General features: G+C 48.7%; 1 protein-coding gene across 6 annotated transcripts in view; it reads right to left on the bottom strand.

The window, feature by feature from the left end:
* ABLIM3 (actin binding LIM protein family member 3) overlaps positions 1-26,684 on the bottom strand; it is a 109,155-nt gene extending 82,471 nt beyond the window's left edge. For 2 of the 6 annotated variants that reach the window (XR_012913989.1, XM_012741577.3), the window contains exon 1: positions 26,084-26,450. Coding sequence is in view for 1 of the 6 variants with exons in the window: in XM_012741577.3 (XP_012597031.2) it covers positions 26,084-26,096 (13 nt within the window). In the remaining 5 variants the exon portion in view is untranslated. Of the gene's footprint in view, positions 1-26,083; positions 26,451-26,546 lie in introns of those variants that run through there. The other 4 variants (XR_012913988.1, XR_012913987.1, XR_012913986.1 and 1 more) reach the window with 4 other exon arrangements.
* Positions 26,685-26,749: the final 65 nt, after the last annotated feature.

Genomic DNA, 26,749 nt, shown 5'->3' with positions numbered 1-26,749 from the left:
TGGAGTCTCGCTCTGTTGCCCCAGCTAGAGTGCCGTGGCGTCAGCCTAGCTCACAGCAACCTCAAACTCCTGGGCTCAAGGGATCCCTCTGCCTCAGCCTCCCAGGTAGCTGGGACTACAGGTGCGAGCCATGACCGACACCTGGCTATTTTTATGTTTTTAGTACAGAGTCTCGCTCTTGCTCAGGCTGGTCTTGAACTCTTGAGCTCAAGCAATCCTCCCACCCTGACCTCCCTGAATGCTAGGATCATAGGCGTGAGGCACCATGCCCAGCCTACATTTCCTTTTTATAAAAAAGATATAAGCTTGTTTGAGTTGGGGTTTTGTTATTTGCAACTAACAAATTTATTTCCTAATTACTCACAGTTTTCCATCCAAACCATAATCTTCTATTAATTTAAATTAAATATTTCAGGGCCACCTTCATGTATCCAACACGATCCATAGCATCTCGCTGAAGACATCATGATGACCCAGGGCGACATGGTCCCTGCCTCATTTGACTCATAGGGGGGATGGTTGCAAGAGTGCTAGAAGAGAGGAAGGACAGTCCTGCCGTTGCCTTCCCAGCAAGCCATTCCTCCCTTCTTCTGAGAACAGAACCCCCGTCCCCTAGGGGAGCCAATTTCTGTTTACTTTCCCTTGAGTAGTCACATCTTTGCGGAAAGGTTGTGACCTTTCTTAGACTTGGGGCAGGAATCTTGATTGGTGAAAACTGATCCTAGTAATCCCATTCCTGTGCCAATGGATGTAGGCAAAGACGTGTGAGGTGCTCCCCGAGTTGAGACAGGAGGGAGGGCTCGTGGAGGGGGAGGGTCCTGGGAAGGTTCTCTTGGACGGAGGTTCTTGTGCACCTGTGATGCTGCGGCCGCAGCTGCTGGAGCTCGTGGCAGATTCCGAGGGCGGCCCCTTAAGAGGGAAGGAATCTGGGTAGCTGATGGTGTGGCTGAGCGTCTGAACCAACCCACCTGGGAATGGGCCCTCGCTGGGCTTCCTGTTATGTAAAATAAACACGTGTAGCTCGTACAGAACCAAGGGTGCTACCCTGTAGCATCCAAGCCGCCGGGGAAAGCTAGCTGGAGCAGCTCTGGATATGAGCAAATGAGCCCAGCAGAGTTGGGGTGAGATGGAAAGGCCACGGAGCAGAAGTCAGTGGTGCAAAGGAATTGGAACTAATTCCTTCAAGGTGCTTTCCGTTGCATGAGTGTTTCTCGAAGTGGTCAGCTCATCACCTGTTTCAGAATTGCCTGAGGTGGGCCGAGACGGGCCAAGACTGCTAAAATAATGACTCCCGCGTCTCAGCCCAGACTGAATCCGCAAACAAGCTCTTCTGGACGATCTTTTTCTCACTAAGGTCGAGAACCATCGGGTGAATGACTAGAAAGAAGATCCACACACTCTTTGGCACTGAGATGAGAATGCTAGAAATCTTGGTGTCTGATACCAGTGTGTGCTAAAAGTACTGTCATCAGAAAATGTGCCAATGTCTTTCTGAGTATTACAAAGTATATTTTCTCTGATGTGTTTGCCAACCTTCATAACTGTTTAAAAAAGTCAACTGGCATTGAAATAATGTCCTAATACAGCTAGATTAAACACACGCTTAATTTGCTCAGCCTTGACAGATGGTTTTTCTCTTCTAAAGTTGTCGTTCATTTCAGGAAGAGCTGTTTTTGGTCTGTCGCTAGAGCCACTTGCCATCAGGCGGGGATGAACAACACAGGCGGCTGCACTGGCAGGGAGACAGGTAAAGGTGCTGTCTTTCCCTCACTCCACCGTGTATTCCGAGCCCTGTGCCTTGAGATCTCCCGGCCAGCACGTGATGACGTCACTCGTGCAAACCTGTCACTCCTTCAACAAGACGGACTGCAAGATTCGTCTTCAGGCTCCTCTCAGAGTCTATCCATTGCCAAGCCATGTAGACGCTCCTTCTCCCAGCTCTGCGGGTCAGCCTGCCCTCCTGCCATCGCCACCAGCCCTGGCCCAGCCACACGCATCTCTCACCTGGACCACCGCAGTGGCCTTCCTACCACGCCTCTTTCATGGTTGCCAGTTCTCAACTAGGGGACAATTCCCCAACTCTCATCTCCTTGCTGGGGGTCATTTGACAATGCCTGGAGATGTTTTTGGTTGTCACAGTTGGTGTGTGTGCATGTGTCTGCTATTGGCTTCTAGCGGGTAGAGGCCAGGGGTACTGCCAAACATCCTGCAATGCACAAGACAGTTCCTCCGCCCTTCAACATAGAATTATCTAGTCTAAGATGTCAATAGTGCTAAGTTAAGAAATCTGTTGATGGATCCCCTCCACCCCACAGATATCAGGTCAAAGGCCCTTCACTGACTCCCTTCAACAGTGTAAACCCTATTGTCATTGGTTCTCATAGTCCTGGGTACTCTCTCTTGACTACATTTTTCATAATGCATTGATATAATTAGTTACCATCATTTGCTTAATGTCTATCTCCTCCACTAGGCTCTAAGCTCGATGAGGGCAGGGATGATATCTATGGAGCTTCCTTACCTCTCTAGTCCTAATGCCAAGCATAATGCCTAGCACATGGTGGCTTGCAAAAAACATTTTTAAAATAATGAACTTCGCACAAATGCATGCACAATCATGAAACACAATGATTAGCAGCATAGCTCCTGTCTGTGAGAAAATGACACGCTTGTCCAGACCATCTGAAAAATCCATACTACCAGATGAGAAGTTTCTGGTAGTATAAGAAAAGTACAGTCAGAAAACCAACTGATTCCTGTCATGCAGGGACATGTGCTCAGTGAAACCAGAAATCTGTATTTTAAAGTAAATCTCCCAGTTTTTTTATATCTTGGCTCAAATATTTAAAAAACAAAAATAAAAAAGAATACTATGTGAGCCAACTGAAACACATTTATGGATCATTATGTCACCCAGGCTAAGATAAAATAAACTTTAGTGCCATTGCTAGATGAAATATTCTTTGATTCTAGGACAATAAAAGCAACTCCTTGTATTTGTTGACAGCTTTTTGATTTTCGCTGTGTTTTGTCATCACATCTCATAGTTTTGCTATTCAGTAACGCCGTCAAGACAAGCACTCAGTACTTCTGGCTCCAAGTCTACTGTTCCTGCCATGGCTGCAGAGGCCGCCATGCTAGAAGAAAGATCTGCACTTAGCAGAATAGACAGGGTAGAATGAGATAAAGATGGGCAGTGAAGGCAGGAGAGTTAATCAGGCTGAGTGAGCAGGGAGAACGCTCTTGGCAGGAGGCGCAGTAGACGCGGCTAGGGCAGCACACAGACGGAAGACAGGCCACTTGGGACCACACGTGGGGTCTCAAGTGAACAGTTAGTCCAGCCAGACATTCCCTTGACTTCAGTCTATTGGCTCCTGCCCTCCTTCTTGACATGTGGTCCCTCCTTCTTGACAGAAGCCAGTGGATTCCTGTTTAAATTGAGCTAGCTTAAACTGGGTTTTGGCTACTTGCACTCTTAAGAGTTCTTACTAATACAAAGTCTTAAAGAAGAGATTTAAAAATTTGCACTATTGTGGTACAAAGGCAGCCATAGACATGGCTATGTTCCAATAAAGCTTTATTTAGAGTGGGCATGGTTGTGTTCTAATAAAGCTTTATTTACAAAGACAGGCAGTGGGTCAGAATTGACCTTTGAGCCATAGTTTGTCCACTCTTGCTATAGAATCATTCAGCAGGCTAAAAGAAGAAGCATTTGTCTATGCTGGGTGTCCCAGTGCCACCCATCTTTCAAGGACTGCTCAGAGATTATTTGACTGGGTTATTAGACTACATGGCCTTGAAGATCCCTTCCCACAGTGAGATTTAAGGATGCTTTAAGCTGATTTTCTTTCAAGGACATAGAGGTAGTAGAATCTCTACCTCCAATTCAGGCGATGTTCAGAAGCTATGTTTGGAATGAAACGTGTCCTCCAACCATAATTACCAGTTCTACAACTGAGCATATGTTGATGGAAGCTTCAATTCATAGCGAGCCAGTTAAAATGCAAGGAAGGGACAGCTAGCAGATCTTTTGAGTTAAGAGTCCAGGCTGTTAATTACTTTTGTGAAAGAAATACATAAACATACAGATGGCAACTGTAGTAAATACGATCATCTACATATAAATATCAAAAGCCTACCCACTCCTCAAGGCCTATCTCGTATGTGACATACTTCTAGAAATATTTCCTATGTCTCCCCTCACCATCCTCCAAATATGGGCTCCCTTTCAAATCTCATGGCATATACTTCTTATGACTAAACAGTAGTTCTTATTTTTTTTTTTTTTTGAGAAAGAATCTCGCTTTGTTGCCCAGGCTAGAGTGAGTGCCGTGGCGTCAGCCTAGCTCACAGCAACCTCAAACTCCTGGGCTCATGCAATCCTCCTGCCTCAGCCTCCTGAGTAACTGGGACTACAGGCATGTGCCACCATGCCCGGCTAATTTTTTCTATATATATTAGTTGGCCAATAATTTCTTTCTATTTATAGTAGAGATGGGGTCTCACTCTTGCTCATGCTGGTTTCGAACTGCTGACCTCGAGCAATCCGCCCGCCTCGGCTTCCCAGAGTGCTAGGATTATAGGCGTGAACCACAGCACCCGGCCTAAACAGTGTTCTTAAACTTGAGCATACACTGGAATCCCTGGATATCTTGTCAAACGCAGGTTACTAGGCCACACCCCCAGGGGTTCTGATTCACTGGGTCCTGGGTGAGGACTGGGAATTTGCATTCCCAAAAAGTTCCTGGAAAAAGTTAACAAACACTGTGCATCTGGGGACCACATTTTGAGAACCACTGACCTACAGCGTAGTTTACCTATATGCTTTATAGTTACATTTGCACTTGCTTTATTTCTCTATCAGTTTGTAAATTACTGGAGGAGAGATGCTACTCGTGTCCCCACACCCTGGAGTATTCGTTTGGACACACACAACAAACATTTGAATACACCCATGGGGTGAGCTGAGGAGGTACGTTTTCGGTTAGGATGAACTTGACAGCTGTTTCCTGCAATTGGTATTTCTTGAGCCCACAAGGAAGGTAAATGCAACAGACTTGTTCCTAAGAAGTAACCAGGACAGGAAATTTCTGTGGCTAAACCACACTGTAATAGAAATCACAACACAATTCAGATCACCTTTCTGGTGGAAGACCAAAACCCAAACGAAATCTATCACAAGGTTATGCAAATTCTAGTATATATAATGCAGTTACTGTGGGTGTGTGGGTGTGTATGGGGGGCAATTAAAATAATAGAAATGCTAAAGGTTATCTAAATATCCTTTATAAGAAATTAAAAAAAAAGTATGTTGGGAATCAAAATGATCAACTTGTGTGATCAAATTAGAAGGGCTCACCTGGGGAAAGCCTAATTTCCCCCAAAGCAGCAATAAAGCTAGCAGAGACACCTCCAGTGACAGATAAGGCAGACTTGGAATTAGGGGAAGAGAAAATTTGAGGAGGGACGCTGTTATGGGCTGAACTGTGTCTCCCCACCCCGGCCCCTGCTCTCCACCTTCCAGATTCATATGTTGAAGTCCTAACCCCTGGTACCTCAGAATGTGACTGTATGTGGAGCTAGAGTTTTTAGAGAGGTAATTAAGTTAAAATGAGGTTGTTAGGGTAGGCCCCAATCCAATATGATTGGTGTCCTTAAGAGATTAGGACACAGGCACACACAAGGGGAAGACCACATGAACTTACAGGGAGAAGACGGACATCCACAAGCCAAGGAGAGAGGCCTCAGAAAACCAGCCCTGCCCACGCCTTGATCCTGGACTTCTAGCCTCCAGAATAGTGAGAAAATAAATTTCTGTTGTTTAAGCCCCCTAGTGTGTGGTATTTTGTTGTTGTTTTTTTTTTTGAGACAGAGTCTCACTTTGTTGCCCAGGCTAGAGTGAGTGCCGTGGCGTCAGCCTAGCTCACAGCAACCTCAAACTCCTGGGCTCAAGCGATCCTTCTGCCTCAGCCTCCCGAGTAGCTGGGACTACAGACATGCGCCACGATGCCCGGCTAATTTTTTCTATATATATTAGTTGGCCAATTAATTTCTTTCTATTTATAGTAGAGACGGGGTCTCGCTCTTGCTCAGGCTGGTTTCCAACTCCTGACCTCGAGCAATCCGCCCGCCTCGGCCTCCCAGAGTGCTGGGATTATAGGCGTGAGCCACCGCGCCCGGCCTAAGTGTGCGATATTTTGATATGGCAGTTCTAGCTGACTGATAGAGACCCTGACTTATTATTTTAAGTAGTATAAAGCCACCAGGGTATCAGGACCACGCAGTGGCTCTGGCGTAGAAAGGACCCTGCCCCATCGACCCCAGTCCCTGTGCCCTCGTCTCCTGCGGGCAGGATCCCAACATGTCCTGGCTGGCCTCTGCTCCCCGCTCATTCATACACAGCAGCCAGAGTGATGCTTTCAAAACGCAAATCCGACGATGCCTACCCCCGACTCCCACCACCTCTGGTAGCACGTAACACCATTCGATGGCGTCACTCTGTTCTTGGGAGAAGTCCAGGCTCCTTGCCGTGGGTTGCAAGGCCCCGTGTGGTCTGGCCCCTGCTGGGCTGCCCAGTGTCATCTCAGACCCTGCTCCCCTCCGGCAGGAGGCAGCGGCCTCACTGGCCTTCTCCCTGTTCCCTCCAAAGCACCCTGCTCCCTCTCCACGCAGGGAGATTCTCGCTCCAGACACGCCAGAGGTTCTTCCAGCACAGCCGGGTCACACACCCTGGCAAACGCATGCCCAGGCAGATGCCCTCCAGCAAGGAGAAGTCCTCACGGCTCACCCCCCCCCACACACACCTCGTGCCCTGAACAGGTTAGACATCGGTAGAAACTGTTGCGGGAGCAGCTGAAAAGTGTCCAGAGCATCGAGCGGAGGCATTAGGGGTGTGCACGATGTTCTTCCCAATCTAGACAAGGACGAATCCTGGTGACGGCACCACTCACTGGGGAGTTGAAAAAGGAGCTGAAAGGTGAAATTCTGGTCCTGCCGGCCAAAACGAATCACCTGCTCTGATGGGCACGATGAAAGGGCTCTTTCTTTTTGGTCCGGATTGCTCACGCCTTTCCAGACACAAAGAGAAGAAGCAAAGCCTCTGCGTTATGGTCACTGTCCTATGTTTCTTTTTGTCATCATTTAATTATAGAGACCATGCTTTTGGAGTGAGGTACTGAAACACATGATCGGATGCATGGCCCAACGGTGGCGTGAAATATCTGAAATGAGGACAGCTGTCCACGAAGACACTAGACGCACAATGAATGGACTCTTTTCGCCTTGCCCCATTTACCTACAACCCAAATAACGCCGGATTTGCCTTGTGCTCAATTTGTATGCAGAGTTGTATTAAATTTTAATGATTGAGAGAAACACAGCCAGCAACCAAAAGTAATAAAAAAAGCAATTCAAATCTTTGTTGGCTTCACTCTCTGGCCAAGGGAGGAAGGCATCTACTTAATAACTAGCAAGACAGAGGCTAACTTAAAAGGCTTTCTCATTCATTGCCTCCTTCGGTGGCCATCAACCATATGAGTCAGGTAAGGCAAGGATCATTTCACCTGTTTCATAGATTAATAAACCGAGGCTTAGGGAATTGAAGAGCTGTGCCCAGACTCTAACACAGGCCTTCTGACTCCTAGTTTAGCAAGCTTTCTTTTCTATACACACACACACACACACTCACACACACACACATTAAATACATGAACACACGCATACACAAGTAGACCCCTTTCTACCATTCTTTACCCTAAAATATTGTGTGTTTTTTTTCTCCTGGCACTAACAGTAGCAAAAATGATTATTGCAATATAAGTTCAAGAAACCCCAAGAGCTTCATTAACATTTGGTTTCCAAACCCAGCTAAGTGTGGTGTTCAGACAAGAAAGGAGCAAATATCAAAGAAGTACACAAGCGATTTCATTTGCTCAGCCTCTCTAAGCTACATTAAGGACTCAAAAAAAAAAAAAAAAAAAACCAAAAAAACCTACCAGAATACTTCTCTTCTAGCCAAAGAGGCATTCTGTCCCCAATTGACTCCAGGAACCCTGGTATAATAATTAACATGTGGGCCAGAGGCCCAAACTCATTGGCACAGGACAGATTTTCAGATGAGAAACAGAGAAGCCCCAAATCCCACTCACATAAAGGGCGTATTGACATTATCTGCTGAAAAGAATACAGATTTCAATGGAGACAGCCAAGCAGAGCGAAAGCAGAATTTTGGCTATGGAGGAAGTGGATGGGGGAGGGGTGGGCTTCTCACCTACTGCAAAGCCCCTTAGGTTTCCCCAGAGCGTTCCCTAAGTGTGTACCCCCAAGTGGACTTTGCTACTGGCTACAGAGCATTTCCCATAACTCTGATGCCACAGACCCAAAGTAATCTGGGTCAGCAAACACATTCCAGTTGTAAACAGAAGGCCTCAGAGAGCTTCTTTGGGCAGGTGCGCTGTGGGTGACGCCCAGTCGTTCTGGGCTCGAGGGCGGCCTCTGGACCTGGGGCTAACTAACCTAAAGGACAGAAACAGCCTCAGCGAGGGCAGCAGCATTCAGATCCAGAAAACCCAAGAAAGAAGGTGGTCTGAGCATTAGGGAGAGGGAATGGGAGGGGAGCAGGGCTAAGAGGCCCTGGGACTGGCGAGAGGTCTGAAAGGAGCTGCATAAGGAGATGGACACGAACACGCGCATTCACCCCACTCGCTCTCAGGCCCACTGCCGGGCATCCCTCACAGGGGACGCGGGACAATCCCTGCACCGGAGAGAGTCAGCCTGTTTGTGCCTTGGGTTCCTCTCAGACTGGAGATACACACAGAACCCCCAGGTTACAGCCCAACAGAGGGGCCATAGAGCATTGCCATAAACAACAGAAAGTGTCCCTGTCTTCCTAAGGACAAGAGGTCTTAAGGCTTCTCTGACATCCTTGACACAAAAAAGCTTTTCCAGAGTGAGCACAGTACAGTGACACCAGCTTTATCCTGGGGTCACTTTTTGGCACCCATCAAGCCCCAGGGAAGATCTGGCTCCAAGAACAAAGCCCCAAATCAGCACGAATAGTTTACAAAGTCCATGCATCAAAGCTCATGTTTGTTGGTGCCAATATTTGTTTGTCAGTATTTACTGGGTAATGTTTCCATGTGCTAAGGATTGGGGATGCACTAGTCATGTTTTCTAGCCTTTGGGAGTTTATGGTGGCATGGGAAAGATCCGCAAGAAGTAAATACACAAATAGAATGAAAGAAATGGATAGAGGGGTCGGGGTAGGTAATCTGAAGGTGAAGCATTTCAGCTGAGACTGCAAGGATGGGAGGGAGCCAGCCATGGAAGACCAGGGACAAGAGCAAGCCAGGTGGACGAACGACACATGCAAGGGTGAGGCTGGAAAGCACATGGGGAGGCCAGGGAGGCCGGTGTAGCTGGAACATTAGAGCCGAGGAGAAACTCGCACAAAACAAGTTGGAGAGGACGCCCTTGAAATACGCAATGCTTAAAGGTTTACCAAGCACTTCAAAAATATATATATTTTAGCCTATTATGGGGATACAAGTGTTAAGGTTACATATATTGCCCATGCCCTCCTCCCCCCTCGAGTAAGAGCTTCAAGCATGTCCACCCCCCAAATGTTGCACATCTTACTCATTGTGCTTGTATATACCCATTACCAAGCACTTTTATTATCACTGAATACAATGTTATTACCACTGATACAGCCTTTTGAGGTAAGCAAGGATGGAGCACAGATCTGATGACAATACTAGTCTCAGAAGTTACAGAGTAGGCCGGGCGCGGTGGCTCGCGCCTGTAATCCTAGCACTCTGGGAGGCCGAGGCAGGCAGATTGCTCGAGGTCAGGAGTTCGAAACCAGCCTGAGCAAGAGCAAGACCCTATCTCTACCATAAAATTAGAAAGAAATTAATTGGCCAACTAATATATATAGAAAAAAATTAGCCGGGCATGGTGGCACATGCCTGTAGTCCCAGCTACTCGGGAGGCTGAGGCAGGAAGATTGCTTGAGCACAGGAGTTTGAGGTTGCTGTGAGCTAGGCTGATGCCACGGCACTCACTCTAGCCTGGGCAACAGAGCGAGACTCTGTCTCAAAAAAAAAAAAAAAAAAAAAAAGAAGTTACAGAGTTAGTAGGAGAGCTGAGATTTGAAGTCAGTGCTTCTGTTTCCAAATCTAGTTAAGGGGACTCTGTTAAAGGGGATATACACACACATATATATTTAAATTGGGTACAATTTACAAATAATGAAATATATAGATCTTAAATACAATGAGTTTGACAAATACATAAATCCATACAGACAACATCTTAATCAAGATGGGGTACTTTTCCATTACTCTAGACAATTTGCTGCAACCTTTTGCAATCACTCACTCCTCCCCCAATCCAAGGTAAAGTCTGTTATGATTTCCATCCACACAGATTAGTTTAGACTGTTCTCGAACTTCATATGAATGGAATCATACAGTGTGCACTCTTTTGTGTTTGGCTTCCTTTACTAAGCATGTATCTGAGATTCAATCATGTTGCAGCAGCACGTATCGATAGTTTGTTCCTTTTTATTGCTGAGTTGTATCCCATTGTATAAATGTAACACGATTTGTTTATCCATTTGTCTGTAGATGAGCATTTGGGTTGTTTCCAGCTTTGAGCTATTACAAATTAAGCTGCCAGGAACATTCTTGCATAAATCTTTTTGCAGATATATGTTTTATCTCTCATGGGTAAATATCTAGGAGAGGCGTTATAGATCGTATGTCGGTGTTTGTTGAATTTTTATGAAACTATCAAACAGTTTTCCAAAGTGGTGCCACTTTGCATACCCACCAGAAACATATGAGAAATTTTAGCCATTCGGGTGGGTGTAAAGAGGTGGTTTTAATTTGCATTTCCCTGATGACTAATGATGTTGAGCTCCTTTTTATGTGTTTATTGGCCATTTGTATATGTGATGTATCTGTTAGAATTCTTACCCATTTTTACTGAGTTTAGTGTTCCAGGAAGTCATTGCTTTCCCTCAAGGTCACAAGATATTCTATTTTTTTTTCCAGGAGCTGTATAATTTTAGCTTTTAGTTTATTTAAGGTCTATGATATATCATCAGTATATTGAGATAATGGGGCTCTTGTAATAGTACTAGAGAAAGACAGATTTGTCAGACATAGGGACTCCTTTATTTTCATTTTATTTTTTTACTTTTTTATTGTGGCATAACTTGTACAGAGTCAAGTGCACAAATCTTAAAGCATACAGCTCAACATTTTTTATGTTTATATATACCCACGTAACCATATTTAGATCATTTGAGGACTCCTTTTTAATATCAAAAATATTTGTTAGCCTCTCTATATTAGTATTAAATTTAAGTGATACTTTGGATAACTTTTGGCCATATAGAATTTTCTCAGACACATGTATTTGACAGGTATGATGCACTGAAGTTAAGTGCACACATGGATTTGTAAGCTCCAACAATAATTTTGCAGCTCCTCAGTGGCCTATGGCTTGCAAATGGGGAACAAATACACCATAACTGACTGACATATGATTCTTGTCCACAAGGAGCTCACAATCTAAGAGGTATGCTAAGAAATGAACACGGATGAACTATGTTGATTTATAGCAAATGACCTGCAACCATAAGAATGTTTTAAACCAAGGGGTAGGGACTTCAGAAGAGGGAATAAAATAACTTCAGGAGTGGATGATAGGTGTCTGGATTTCGAAGAGTATTTTAGCCTAAAGGTGGCTGGGATTTTGATAAACGGGGTAATTGCCAAGGGAAAGGAATGGTTTTAAAACAGTGCCTTTCTTGGCACCCTTTCAGTTGTACTTTACAGAAAGCCAACAGAAACTAGTGTCAGCAAAAAGAGAATTTGTTGGCTTTTACAACTAGGAGGTCTGGGGTTAGGGGTAGCTCTAGCTTCGGGTATGGCTGGATGGGGCTTTCCTGTATGGTCAGAGCTATGACTTTCTCTATTTTTCAGACAGCTTCTTCCTGTGTGTTGGACAATAATGGCCACTGGCATTCCCAGACCCCTCTTCTCCTTAGCTCAGCAACCTCGATGGAATGAATTCTTCTTCCCAATGTCTCCATATCCAATTTCAGAGAATACTCTGGCTGGCTAGCCTAGGTTGTGCGCATCTTCTGGGGGAGGGGCAGACCACCACATTGACAGCCCATCAGTACTACAAAGGAGATGGGGAGAGTTCTTGCAAAGAATCAGGAGGGATGATAAAACATGCTGGGCAGACACTAGGTTATCATATTCAATTACAAGGAAATGTAGGCTTTGAGTAGGAAATGTGAACGAGGAGCAAAGGGAGTGGAGACTTCGCTCTGGATATTGAAGCATTGGCATGGAATATAACAACATTCCTTTCTCAAACGGGAAAGACTCACGTCTGAGTATCATTCTCTGCAGCCCAAGAACAGTCTACCCGACAGATCCCAAGGCAGCCTGTGCAGGCTGGCATGTAGTGGCCACTTGAGAAGAGTCATAAAATACCAGAGTGTGAATTATGGAGTGTGCCGAGCATGACGCCAACACAAAGAATGGAAAGCTTTCTGGTCCTTTCTGTGTCTATCTTTCCAGTGATCTTCTCTATCATATTTGAAGTAAAGCTGCTTATGATTACAAAGATGAGCCTAAATTAGAAGAATTGGGCATTCCTTTGTCATCCTTTTGGATTGGAATCTCAATCCAATCTCAAAGTTGGAAGAGACCTTAGAGGTTGTCTATTACATGGGTCAGCAAACTTTCCCATGGGCCAAATCACCCTCCACCTTTATTTTTATAAATAAGTTTTGATTGGTACGCAGCCCTATAGAGATTTGTCTGCACATTGTCTCTGGCTGTTTTCACGCTCGGAAAGGCCAGAGTATTTACTAACTGGCCCTTTATGGGAAGAGTTTGCCAATCCCTGGTCTAGTATGATATGCTCCCTGCTCGATCAGGACTGCCTTCTCCAACATTAATTTTGTGCCTGTCTCATGCGTAGAATCAAAAGAGATAATAGGCCGGGCGCTGTGGCTCACGCCTGTAATCCTAGCTCTTGGGAGGCCGAGGCGGGCGGATTGCTCTAGGTCAGGAGTTCAAAACCAGCCTGAGCAAGAGCGAGACCCCGTCTCTACTATAAATAGAAAGAAATTAATTGGCCAACTGATATATATATATAAAAAATTAGCCGGGCATGGTGGCGCATGCCTGTAGTCCCAGCTACCCGGGAGGCTGAGGCAGAAGGATCACTCGAGCCCAGGAGTTTGAGGTTGCTGTGAGCTAGGCTGACGCCATGGCACTCACTCTAGCCTGGGCAACAAAGCGAGACTCTGTCTAAAAAAAAAAAAAAAAAAAAGAGAGATAATACACAGAAAGTGTTTGGATATGACATGTAATAAAGTATTCCTTAAATGTTAGCTAAAAAAGGCTGGGTTATTAATACACAACTCTGTTCCTCTTTCCCAGTGGAACCATCAAAAGATGACCATATCTTAACAATAGCATGTGTTGATTCAGTTGTATATTTAAAAGAGTTTTTTCCCAATATAGTACATTTAAATATATTTCATTACTTTATCACTATTACTCATTATTGAATGTTTTCCACGTGGCAGACACTGTGCTAAGCATCGTTCACACATTCTTTTACTCTGCTCTCACCTGTCATTCCCATGCTGAGAGGCAACTGCAGCTTGGGGTTGGGTATAAGCAACTCACTGAAGGCTGCACAGCTAGTAAGGGTCCAGCTGGAATGTGAACCCCAACAGTCTGACTCTACAGCTCAAGCTCTTATCAGATACACTATCTAGGCTTCCTGGCTTGGTCGGTAACCTAGTTTTCAAGGTGTCAGTTCACACAGCCCCAGAGATGGGAATCAGATACCAGGCTCACCTGTGGGCACAGTGGCACAAGTACTGACAGTAATGCTCGGTGGGGGCCGCAGGACCACCGCAGGTCATCCTCCCTGCACCCCCGCAGCTGCTCCCCCCTGCACCACTGCGCCTGGCCGGCCTGCCACTGCCTCTGGGTCCTCTGCCAGGTCAGGCCTGTGTTGCTGGGGAGACCTTCCTGAATAATGTACAGCTCTGGTCGGGTCACTACATCTGACTTCTCATTGGCTACGGACTGTAGCACACACTCTTCACCTGGCATCCGAAACTCTTACAGATCTGCCCTCACCCACTGCCAGCCTCTTCTCTCTGTCCACCTCCTCTTCCTCTGTGCCGTGAGACACGCTGGACCTCCTGGCAGTCTGAAACGCTTTGTGTCTTTTTATTTCAGCCCCTGCCCCCCGGCCCCCAGTTCCTACCCAAAGGCCTAGGACTCAGGAGTGGTGCCGAAGGGTCGGAGCAATGCTTGCCTGAGAGAAGGGATGAGTCAGCCCAGCTGGAATGCTCTTCTGAATTTCTGTCTACTCTGGATAACAAAAGTTTGCTCCCTGCTCAAGGACTAGGTGGAATGGAACCTTCTCCATAAAAATATTCCCAGACTTCCAAAGGCACCTGATCTGCCTTCCCTTCCCTCTCAGCTCCTGTCACTGTTTCCCTCCTGTCACAGTCATGTGTGTTCACGGCTGCCCCTCTGAGACCCTGGAAGGAAGCAATCTGAGGTCAGGCTCTCTGCCTGTGCATTCCTGATCCCGTGGTGTCTGGAACGTCATGGCCATGCAGAGTGGGGACTCGCCTCACCACCCGAGTGAATGAGAGAATAGTGCTGGGACGGTGACTGCAAGGCCAGCCACCCCAGTCCACACATTCCCCCGTGACCCCCGCATAGTAAAAACGGGGGAAGATGAGGAAAGGAAGGTCCCAAAGCCAGAGCCACCTGGTTTGAACACCTGCTCCCCTGCTTCCTAGTTCCTGTGACCTTGTCCAGGCGATTTACCTTTGAACCTCATTTTCCTTGTATGTAAAATGGGGATATTGGGATATTCCTCGTTAAATCCCGTTTACATATTCACTCCACATATCCACTCAAGGCTCCATCACTCATCTTTTTTTTTTTGAGACAGAGTCTTGCTTTGTTGCCCAGGCTAGAGTGAGTGCCGTGGCGTCAGCCTAGCTCACAGCAACCTCAATCTCCTGGGCTCAAGCAATCCTCCTGCCTCAGCCTCCCGAGTAGCTGGGACTACAGGCATGCGCCACCATGCCCGGCTAATTTTGTCTATATATATTAGTTGGCCAATTAATTTCTTTCTATTTATAGTAGAGATGGGGTCTCGCTCTTGCTCGGGCTGGTTTCAAACTCCTGACCTTGGGCAATCCGCCGGCCTCAGCCTCCCAGAGTGCTAGGATTACAGGCATGAGCCACCACGCCCGACCTGTCACTCATCTTAAATTTCAGATTTGTAGCCAACTCTCTCTTCTCTGGGCCTCAGTTTCCTCCTCTGTAAAACGAGGGTTGCATTAGTGGCCCCCTCACAGGACTTTCGTGAGGGGTGAGCGGGCTAACGCACGTGTGCTCAAGATATGCTGTTGTGAGAGAGCCCCGAACACCGGGCTGTTGCGGACGTCCCAGCAGTGAACAAATCAGACGGGGTCTGTCACAGAGCCGCCGTGTGGCTTGCAGTCAAAAGGGGATAAGAGACAGAGACAAAGTCAACGAGCTAATGAACAAAATAGTTGCTGACTGTGGTAAGCTCCGTGTGGAACGGCGAGAGCAAATATAACACGGGCGCTGTGCCTTACATTCGGAATTCAGGGAAGGCCCGTGTAGGACTGTTGTAAGGATTAAATAAAATATGTAAAACATTTGCACTCAGATAGGTTATAGTTTGAAGAGAATGTCTCTTGATTAGGGGGAGGAGGAGCAGGAGGAGAAAACATTAGTCTGAGGCTAAGGAATCTCTTTGCTTCTAAAATGCTGCCTCCCAGCTCCCTTCTCCCAACGTGCAACAGGCCCAGGCTCTGTCTCTGTCCTTTGAAAGGGGATTTGTGGTCACCTGAGGTTCCTGAGCCATATAATCCTGACATCACAGGCAATGCTCCTTCCAGAACAACTCACGCTGACTGTGAAAATATCTAATTTTACGGTTGCCTTAGACCATCATCAGACGGGCAGGGCCGGGATCCCTGGGCTGTTTCCGGTATCTGGAGACGCAGGAATAGACCTCGGGCCACCCCTCCCTGCTTTTGCATGCTGAGCTCCGCTCGCAGCAGGAAGATTGGCACTTGGTGGAGTGTGCTTCAGGTGCTTAAAATAGATCAGCTGTGTCATTAGACTGTTGCAAGGCAGTTGTTTCATTGGCCCTGCTGGTGCCGGCGAGGGCAAAAGATAACAGCCCATGGAGAAAGACCGGCGCTTTGCACAAAATTAATCACATGCGAGAAAGCAGCTTTGGAAATGATACAGGCAGTGGAGAGTGGAATTCTGCCAGGAGAGGGGGTGGGTCCGTAGCACCAGCACAGGAGCAGTCACCGCGGCCCGGGAGCAACAGGTGGCAACATGGAGCTTGTAAGCACCCCTTGTCTGGTTGCCTGGACATCTAGGGAGCCGGGCAAGACCCAGCAGCAACCTCTGAAATCACTGAGGGACCATCCGCACTCTCAGGTAGACACAAAACCAACGTATGGAGCCAACTCCGGTGTCTTCCTGCTGTTCCTCCAATGCCCTGTCCCCAGCATGGTTCAAGTCCTTCCCCCACTCTGGTCACTCTTTCCTGGGAATGCTGCAGGTGATCACTGTCCTCCCTGAACAGAATGCTTCAGGCAGAGCCTGATCAGGGTTCTGCAGGGCCACGTGCTGACCTTCTCCTGTGCACGCAGCTGAAACCACATTTTCCAGCAGCCCACGTTGCTCAGCTGCCTCTTTCTGAACTTGAAATCAACCCCTCTTCCCAAACCTCTTACTCCAAATGAATTATTTGCTGCCCTGGTTTCTTTCAGAGCACCGAGGAAGAATCTGCCCCCTAACAGAAGATATTATGTTGGCATTACCCACTTACTCCAAGCAGGAGCACCCCACAGTGATGGAGGGAAGGTCCTAAATAGCCACATAGGATCACTGCTGGGGCCTTTCAGCAGTCCCTTCTTAGCCGGGTGGCTCCAAACTGGCCTTACTGATACAGAGCTCCCATTGTTGACCAGATGTCCCCAACTGGGCCAGGCGTGTCCTGTAAGACAGAACAATCTCTGGGACAGTTCAGCCTCCCAGGGTGACTTCTTTTGTGCCAGAAAAAGTATCCAGAGCTGGATCACTTATCCAGAATTGCTCTCCTTGGCTCTGTGCCCTACCCCCTACTGCTGGGGTCCCTGAAAACAAAAATGACCTCCAGGAGACGGAGGGGGAGGACATTGTTTGCCCCGTTATTTGCCCAACTAGATCCGACAGGATATGATATCACCCTTCTGAGAATGGGCCTGCTGTGGCAATAGGACGTGCAGCAGGGTTTTGCTCCCTTCTAGAGCACTTTAGTAGCATGGCAGTGTTAATCAGTGGCTAACCCCGGATAGCCTTCCTCTCGTGATCATTAATGGATGCGTTGCCCTTTCCACATCTCTGCGTGAAGATACACTTCTCCATATTACGTGCTGTATGGATCATCTATGGGACTGTGGCGACAAGATGACATAAAAACATTATGCAGTTTTTGGGGAATTGAATAGGAAGTGGTGGCGACTGCACCAAACCAGAGACGCGTGCATGCCCCACCCAAAGCTGGGAACCCTATTGGCTGCCGTCACAAAGAAAAGTAGCGCCAGGGCTGCAAGATCTTCCAGTTTTGTGTTGTTCTTAAGAGAAGCTAGAAATCCCAGTTTTGATGTCCCAATTTCCCACTGATGGTAAATAATTCAAATTCATTAAAAACCTGGTGTAGAGCAGATAAAAGATAGCCCGTTCCACTGGCCACGGGGAGGCACGTTCTGCCCACCTGTGTGAGCCACGACCATGAAGACCACGCCATGTCCTTCTCCAGCATCATGCCCGGTGCAGAGCTGGCGTTCAATAAATATTTGTTGAATGAACAAATGAACAATCCAATTCTTATTCCCACGTTGGACATTCCCAGGAACTAGGCAGATTGAAAACCAATACCATGACTGTAAATTTCCTTACACGATTGAAATACTACAAGTTGCGCTTAATGGCTTGAATAAGTGTGGGGTGAGGAGTGGTTTCTTTTGGCAAACAGAGTGACTGTGGACACGTTAAGTTACCTGTGGTCCCCCCAGGTGGGGACCTCCTATGTGTGAACACATATCTTTAGGTTCTCAGGAAGAGGGTCCACCTCTGCTGGCCAGGAAGGGTAAACGTAGGGTTTAAACATCAAGACTAGAGAGACAATCTCCGTGACACTTGCATCTAGTAATCAGCTGTCGGAGTCCTACCCCACCCATGGGGAGTGGCTGTTACTCAGGGGAAACCAAACCAGAAGGAATTCTTCCCCCTGAGGAGTCATTTCCTCAACAAACTCTATATTATGAATTGAATTGTGTCCCCTTCAAATCTATATGTTGAAGTCCTAACCCTCAGTGCCTCAGAATGTGACCATATTTGGAGACAAAGTATTTACAGAGGTAATCAATTTAAAATGAGGTCATTGGGGTGGGCCCTAACCCAGTGTGACTGATGCCCTTATCACAAGGGGAAATTTGGACCCAGAGACACACAGATAAGGACCATGCCAAGACGCAGGTTGAAGACAGCCATCTCTAAGCCAAGGAGAGAGGTGGAACAGATGCTTTCCTCCCAGCCTTCAGAAGGAATCCTGCTGACACCTTCATTTTGGACACAACCTCCAGGGCTATGAAACAACATATTCCTGTTGTTTAAGCCACTCGATTTATAGCACTTTGTTACGGTGCACTGTTTTAAGCAAATCACAACTAACTTATTTATTCTTGATAGCAACTCTAGGAGAGAGGCACTATTATTAGCCCTCCCTGTCATTATCGTACAGATCAGGAGCTAAGGCACAGAGAAGGTAAGTGACTCACCCAAGGACACACAGAAAGCAAAGGGCAGGGCTAGAATTGAATTTGAACCCAGCAAGCCAGCACCTGTCTGTGCCCTTAAGAACTACAAGAGAAGAATTTACTGGCAAAATACCCAAAAAGTTGAAGGTGCTTACACACTTCTGGTTGTTTTGTGTTCTTTGACAATGGTAGCTGGGGAATGTTGGGTAATAGCCAGTTGTTGACCATTCACAGCAACAGATGCTATCTCAGCAAGATAAAGCTTTTGCCAGATAGGGGAGCCGGAGTTCAGAATTGATGTCACGTCCTTTATGTAATCCAAGCGCTCTTGAAATCACATTGTGATTTTCAGAGATGTGTTATATTCATTTTGCATGATTTAAAAATTGTTCCTTAATGTTATTCCTCTAACTTCGGCCTCCCCCTCCACCCCTTGGCCTCAAGTTATCGTTTGTCAACGACTGCTTCATTGATTTGGGAAGCACTGTTTTTTTTTTTTTTTTTTTTTTTTTTTTTTGAGACAGAGTCTCACTTTGTTGCCCGGGCTAGAGTGAGTGCCGTGGCGTCAGCCTAGCTCACAGCAACCTCAAACTCCTGGGCCTCGAGTGATCCTTCTGCCTCAGCCTCCCGAGTAGCTGGGACTACAGGCATGCGCCACCATGCCCGGCTAATTTTTTATATATATATCAGTTGGCCAATTAATTTCTTTCTATTTATAGTAGAGACGGGGTCTCGCTCAGGCTGGTTTTGAACTCCTGACCTTGCGCAATCCGCCCGCCTCGGCCTCCCAAGAGCTAGGATTACAGGCGTGAGCCACAGCGCCCGGCCGGAAGCACTGTTTTAAAACAACCTCTACCCTGGTAAGGAAGTAACCACTTTGTTTGCAAATTTGTTTTGCAAATTTGGAATTTCTCAAGAGAGGGCATTCTCCTGTGTTCTTATTCATAATGGGTCCTGTTCTTAGGGAATTCTTGGAGTTCCTGATCTGGGCAGTGGCATCAGCAGAGGAAAGTCATTCCTGCCCCTTGTGCTGGGTGTCTTCTCTTCTGTCTTCTGAACTCCCTACTGCTCCAGATCCATTCTGCCCCCTCCCCACCCTGTACTGGGCCCTGGGAGGCCGACCTCATGGGCCTATCCACTGCCTTTCTTGCCCTCTGGCTTCTGGTTGGATTTGGCCAATGGGGAGTACCCATAGGAGACCCCAGGGAGGGAGGAAAGAGGGGTCAGGATATTTAAGCCCCTGGTTCTGTCCTTGCAACTGGGCTGGCTGCATCCCTAGAGCCAGGGGCTGCAGGTCCTGTCATGTCCCCTTACCCCACAGCTGGCTGGGTCTCTGTACCCTTCTCGTACTTGTGAAGAGTGCTTTATTTAGTTCCCTCCAAACTGCACATCTGTTCCCACCAGGACCCCGATTGATAGAATCCTCCCTTTCTCCTTCACCCTATAATATACTCAGGTGCTAGGCCAGGTCTTTCTTTCTTTCTTGGCCATGCAGTCTCCTTCCTTCCTTCCTTCCTTCCTTCCTTCCTTCCTTCCTTCCTTCCTTCCTTCCTTCCTTCCTTCCTTCCTTCCTTCTTTCCTTCCTTCCTTCCTTCCTTCCCTCCTTCCTTCCATTTTGAGACAGAGTCTCACTCTGTTACCCGGGCTAGAGTGTCTAGTTCACAGCAACCTCAAACTCCTGGGCTGAAGCGATCCTCCTGCCTCAGCCTCCCGAGTAGCTGGGACTACAAGCATGCGCCACCATGTCTGGCTAATTTTTTCTACATATTTTTAGCTGTCCAAGTAATTTCTTTCTATTTTTAGTAGCGACGGGGTCTGGCTTTTGCTCAGGCTGTTCTCAAACTCCTGACCTTGAGCGATCCGCCCACCTCGGCCTCCCAGATTGCTAGGATTACAGGCATGAGCCACTGCGCCTGGCCACAGTCTTTACTTTCTGAAAGATCTTTTTCCTTATTTCTATTCTTACAACCACCCAAATCCTGGCCCTCAGACCTTTTCTGAACCAGGGCAATTGTCTCTCACTTAGGATCCTAACTTCCTGCCTTGCCCTTGTTGACCTAAGCCATGTGCCACGCCAGGCTAATAATCTTCCTGAAGGCTTCCGGAAAGCTGTGGCTTTCCTATGTAGGAAACCCAGCCCAGGCTGCAAGACCAGCAGAACAGGCTAATTTTCAATCCGAGGGCTGGCTTTTATGATGCCATCATTCCAGAACCCTGAGTTACTCAACGGCCAATTCAACTTCAGATTCAGCTCCGCTCGCCCAGACCCAGGGCCAGTGAGCGTCTCAGGGTATTTCACTCAATCCTCACAAGACCCTGCACGCTGGCGTTTATTGCTCACATTTCATACAGGATAACACTCAGGCTCAGAGGCGTGACCTACGCTGTCCAAGAAAGAGTACACGGCGGATCTCGGGTCTGAACGCAGGAATCCGCACCCCAAAGCTCAGGTTCCCAGCGCCCCCGGCCGGGGTCTGCTTACCCCACGACGCCTTTGCGCGGGTTATATGACCCCTCAATACTCTCTTCAGCAAAACAAAGTCCACTCCTAAAAAGTGATTTGTTAGCATGCCATCCATGCCAAAGACCAACGAAGGGGCAGAAAGGCAGGAGGAGGCCTCCGAAATGAGGGAAAATGGTTCCCGGTACCGTTGTTCATGCTGATGTGACGCTCATGAAGCCACAGCTTCCAGGAGCTCTGCGAGTTCTGATCCAAGTGAGGGACGTGGCATTTTATGAGAAACAGAACAGACTCCGGTGCCCAGGGCCTCCAGCACACTGGGGTAGACCCAGTCTCCCCTGGCTTTGGAACTCCTGGGGCCAAGGCAGGAATGGGAGACACTGACAGGGAATAATCCAAGACTTATCGTTGCCTAAGGACATGCGCGGTAGGTGGGTGGTGGCCCATGGCTTAGGGACTGGGGGAGAGAAAGGAGGTCTCATTCAACTCCTTCCTCGCTCTGTGGGCTTAGGGAAATGGCCAAAGCACAAACCAGAATGAAGAAACGCCCCAGAACGTGTCACGGTCAGGGGCTGCGTGCCACAGCTCTTACGGACTTTGCTGTCTGGTGGGAGGTGAGCTTCAGTGCAGCGATCGCATGGAGAGTGAGCAATGACAGGGGCCAGGCTCTGAGCGGACAGGGCCGGGGTGCCCTGGGATCGTGCCTCAGGGACATGAGAGCTGGGCTGGGGGCCGGGGAGGCTGCAGGTCCGGAGGGTGGGGAGGCCGGCCCAGGGGAAGCGGGCTGGGGGGAAAAGGCTTACTAGGAGGAAGGAGCAATACCTGCAGTGTTGGCGGGAGCAAGGCTGCAGAGGGAATGGGAGGAGGCGAGTGTGACCAGGACTGGGAGAATGGCGCAAGGTAGACCAGACAGGGCTGGTGAGTGAGGCCAGGGCCAGGCCATACAAGGCCTTGCTGAGGCATTTCCTCTCTCGTCTCAGACGATGGGATCCACATTTTAAGCAGAGCGCGATGCAGCCGGCGGACATGGGAGAAGGACTGGAGGTGGCGGGGGTGGGTGAAGGGAGAGCAGTCAGGGCTGCCTCAGTAGGCCAGGAGGCAAATGGCAGAATCAGTCTGGGAGCTCGCAGAGTAAAGAAAGGCTGGATGGGGGAGCCACCCCCATGGCAGGCAAAGAGGCAGGGACTGGCCTGTTTCCTTCCCTTCCTCCAAAGTCCTTCACCCAAGGGAAGGCAGCGACATGAGCCCAGGCCTTCCCGAGCTTTGGGTGCGCTGCTCATGCCTTGGGGTCTGTTCCCTCCTGGAGGAGCCCTCTGTCCCCTCCCTCACCGACTCGGAGGGCCTGCCGCCACCGGCTGTGTTGTACCCAGGTCTGCCTAGCGCCCCCGCTCCATCATCTCTCCCATTACCTCCTTCTCTCAGATTCCTGATTTTTGGTGTGCTAAGGCCCAACTAGATTTCAGAAGAAAAAATTCCGAGGAAACTAAAATTTCCACTGTGGAGTCACTGCCTGAGCATTCTGCTGTTTTTGTCATCTGAGAAATGGGATTTTATTCATAAAAACAATTTACATAAGTTTACAAAGCATTCCCTCATCATCCCATTTAATCCTCAAAAATCACACTCCAGGTACGCTTCCCCATTCATGACGAAGGTGTAACGTCCGAGAGGTTGAATAACCTGCTTGCTACTGTCATAAAGTCAGCAATGACAACAGCCACACTGACCACCACGGTGACCATGACAGCGTGACCACCCCATGACTGACATGATCCCAGCCATGGCCACAGCTAAGGTCCACACTCCACATTTGGTCTCCATTCCAAGCTAATGTACATCTATATCATCATTCCCATTTTTGTAGATGAGACAATCCTGCTGGAGATCACACATCTAATAAGTGAGAAAAACAGAACTGGAACCCGGAGCCGTCTGATTCCAGGGCCTGAGCTCTATCAACCCTTATCGCTGCCAAAAGACCACAGGCTTGAGCTGCTCTTCTCTGGATGAAGTGATGGGGAGTTTCTTACACAGTTGGCCCTTGAACAACATGGGTTTGAACTGCATGGGTCCGTTTATATGTGGATTTTTTTTCAACTAAACACGGATGGAAATTACTGTATTCAGGGTATTCAAATATGGAGGGCTGATTTTGCATATATAGGTGGGTTCCCCAGGGCTGGCTGCGAGACTTGAGCATGCTCGGATTTTGGTATAGGTGGGCGTCCTGGAACCAATGCCCTGTGTATACCGGGGCAGGCTGTGACCTCATGCTTTGCCCACTTCTGTGTTGACATCTGAACCACTGATTAGGAATTGCTCTCCCTGTCAAACATGCTACACATCCAAGTACCTTTCCCAGTCTAACAACAACTGCATGACCTGAAGAAGTCACTGAACATCATCTATCAAACTTTCCCCTATAAAACTGGAGCAATAATACTCATCTCTCAGGTTGGGTGGGGGAGTCTGTTGAGATCAGGAAGGGAAGTGGGTAGCCCGGTGGCTGGTGGAGAGTAAGGACCAAATAAGTGGCAGTGAAAGAAAAACTAAGGGAGGGCTCCTGTTAGGGACAATATCAGGGATGAGCATTGAGTTAAGAATTCCACATCGCAAAGGGGAGCATTTTTTGCCTCCTGCCAGCGCCCAGTCCCTACGACCCTATGACCTGTCCCTCCTCTCCTTGTGAGGCCTGATGTCTACTCCATTGGCAGACGGGGGGTTGGGAGGAACCTCAACGATGCCTGAGTCCAGCCTCCAACCCTAAGTTCCAGTCTCCTCACAGTGTCCCCAGGCACCCGTTTAGAGAAGCACTTCCTCTCCGGAGGGACTCAGGCTCCCCACGCCGCCCCGCCACTCTGCTGTGTTCATTTGCCACCGCTCCTGAAAAGTACACACGCCCTCCCTGCTTAGAAGCAGTCCCTGAGGCTGGAATGGCACCTTGCCAGCTCTCACCTCATCTTCTGCAGTATCCAATTCTATTGGTCATTATTTCTTATTAAAAAAAAAAAAAGGGCAATCTCTGTTCCTTCTTTTAGGAATGCTCAGTGTTGCTAACAGGACAAGACTTTGGATTCCAGAGAAAAGGGCAGATTCAGTTGCTTGTTTCCTTTCTTAGTTCCTTGAAAAATAGATGAGCCATCTCTCTCTTCTGTCACTTAGTGGGAAAGGACTCCCAGAAATACATCTTTTTCCTAGAGATAGTGAGAAGTGACAGGCAATTCACATCTTTATTTGCCTGAAAACATGCAAATGCAAACATGTGGCCTGCTAGGTGACAGGGTCTACAGGATTTTGCTCTTTTCCTGGGCCTGGTAATGAAGCCAAAACACCATTCCAGCCCGTCAAATCAAGAGGCAAAATTCTTCGGCTGGAAGAGGCAGAGGGAGTCCAGCCACAGTTGCTTGCTTAGCATAGATATGCAATACACAAAGGAATACAGCAGAGATGAGTCATACAAATACATAGTAAATAAATATATTTCATTTCCATCTCAGTGGCTTTTGCTTTGCTTTTTCTCTTCTCTATGCCAACGGCCTTGAAATGGTGTGTGTGGGTGGGGGGAGTGGGGAGGAAATAGTGGGTTTTGGCTGGACACAGCCTCAGTAAGGTATTTCTGGTTTTATTGCTCAGCTCTAGCTTTTTTTGGGAAAAAACTTGTAGATTCTTAGATTAGAAGGGTTTCTAGTTCAACCCCTATCATTTTACAGATGAGCAGTCTGAGCAGTGTGTGGGGGGGTGATAACAAAGTCATAGACCCAAGGAAGTGTATGTTTGTGGGTTCCTGGGGTTCCACAGTCCCACCTGATGCTTAGGTGACCTAAACAGGCTAAGCTGGTGAGAGAGCGGGGCAGTGAGACTTGAACCCTGACCTGCCTCCCCGGGCACTGCCCAGGCCACAGCACCCCTGCTGGTGCCCGTGGTCAAAAGGACTACATAGAAGAGAAACAGACTGTGCCTCCTTGTACTTCTGACTGCATTCTCTGCATTTTGCCGAGGCCCAACCTGGCAGCAAAATGTCTGGTCTTGGCTCTGCAAGCCGTTGCTGCCTCTGGCATGTGAGAGCCCTTGGCCATAGGGCTGTTCCTTTTCTCTTGTTCTCAAGGATGGATAAGCACCCTGCAGGTATGTGGAGAAATCAGCCCTGGGCCCACTGGGCTGCCCGGGGGGGATAGAAGCTGGATCTTTCACAATCTCTAGATCCAAAGGTGGCTTCATGATGATTTGTTTATTAAACTGCTGTTTCCCATCCCACTGCCTGCCCACACCCACCAGCCGGCCAGCCCGCCCGCCTGCAGGCCAGCCGCCCTGCTCTCCCCAGCTCCGGGACAAGCAGGGCCCTCCGAGGTGCTCCGCACGTGTGGAGGGAGGTCTCCTCAGAGCCCCCGCAGCCAGACAATGGCCACACGACTGCTTCCTAGGCCTTCCCAGGCATTGCTAGAAGGAGACGAGCAGCTTTCCCAGCAGAGGCAACTGGCGCCGCTGATAAAATATTGGCAACATGACCAGGAGAAGCCAGACCCCAAAGCTGTCCCTCTGCCGGGGAGCACCGAAAGCACCCAAGAGGAGTCCGGGGGTCATCTGTCCAGCCGGCGATGCCAGGCTTCCTTCCTCCTCCCAGGCAGCCCCAGCAGCGCAGGCTCCTGCACCTCCCGCCCCCACCCCTGTTCCCATGGCAAAGGAGAGGAGGATCCACTTACTGCTACTGTTCATGGTGATGTCTTCGCACTGGGTCTTTCATTCAACACGGAGGCCCGGGCTGCTTTCTAAATCTTCCGTTCTTGGAACCGCACTCATCACCTGGGGGTGAAAAGGCAGTCCGGCGCCAGCTCTGTATCCTCAGGTGCTCTCTGCCTCTGCTGACCCTGTCCGCCCGGGCTGTGGCCACCACCGGCCTTGAAGGCGACTGGACTAACAGGCGCAGGTGTGAGCCGGGAGGAGGAGGAGGAGGAGGAGGGGGAGGACCCGGGCTCCTCGGTCCTCCCGCCCCTCAGCCCCGAATCCCGGGCAGGAGCGGGGCCGGCGGCGCCTGCTCGCGCGCACCCGGGACTACTCCAGCCCAGCGGCTCCCGAGCCCAAAGGGGGTGTGGACCACGGGGAGGCAGGGCGGGGGCAGCGCGTCCCCGCCCGGCCTCGGGGGCAGCGACCCGCCCCGGGACCCACCTCTCGGCCAGCGTCGGGAGCCAGAGGCCCCTGCCCCGGCCCCTGCGACCGGTTCATGAATCCTGGTCCTCGCCGGGGGTCTCGGATTGCAGGGCGAGCGGAGCGAAATGGGAGAGCTCGCCATCCATGATGCGGGCTCGCGGGCTGGCGGCGGGGGGCGCGGCTGCTCGCGGCCGCCACCTGCCGGACGCGCCGGCGCGTGT

The sequence above is a fragment of the Microcebus murinus genome, chromosome 21, assembly GCF_040939455.1.
Source record: "Microcebus murinus isolate Inina chromosome 21, M.murinus_Inina_mat1.0, whole genome shotgun sequence".
Lineage (NCBI taxonomy): Eukaryota > Metazoa > Chordata > Mammalia > Primates > Cheirogaleidae > Microcebus > Microcebus murinus.
This window is presented reverse-complemented; position numbering and strand designations above follow the sequence as displayed.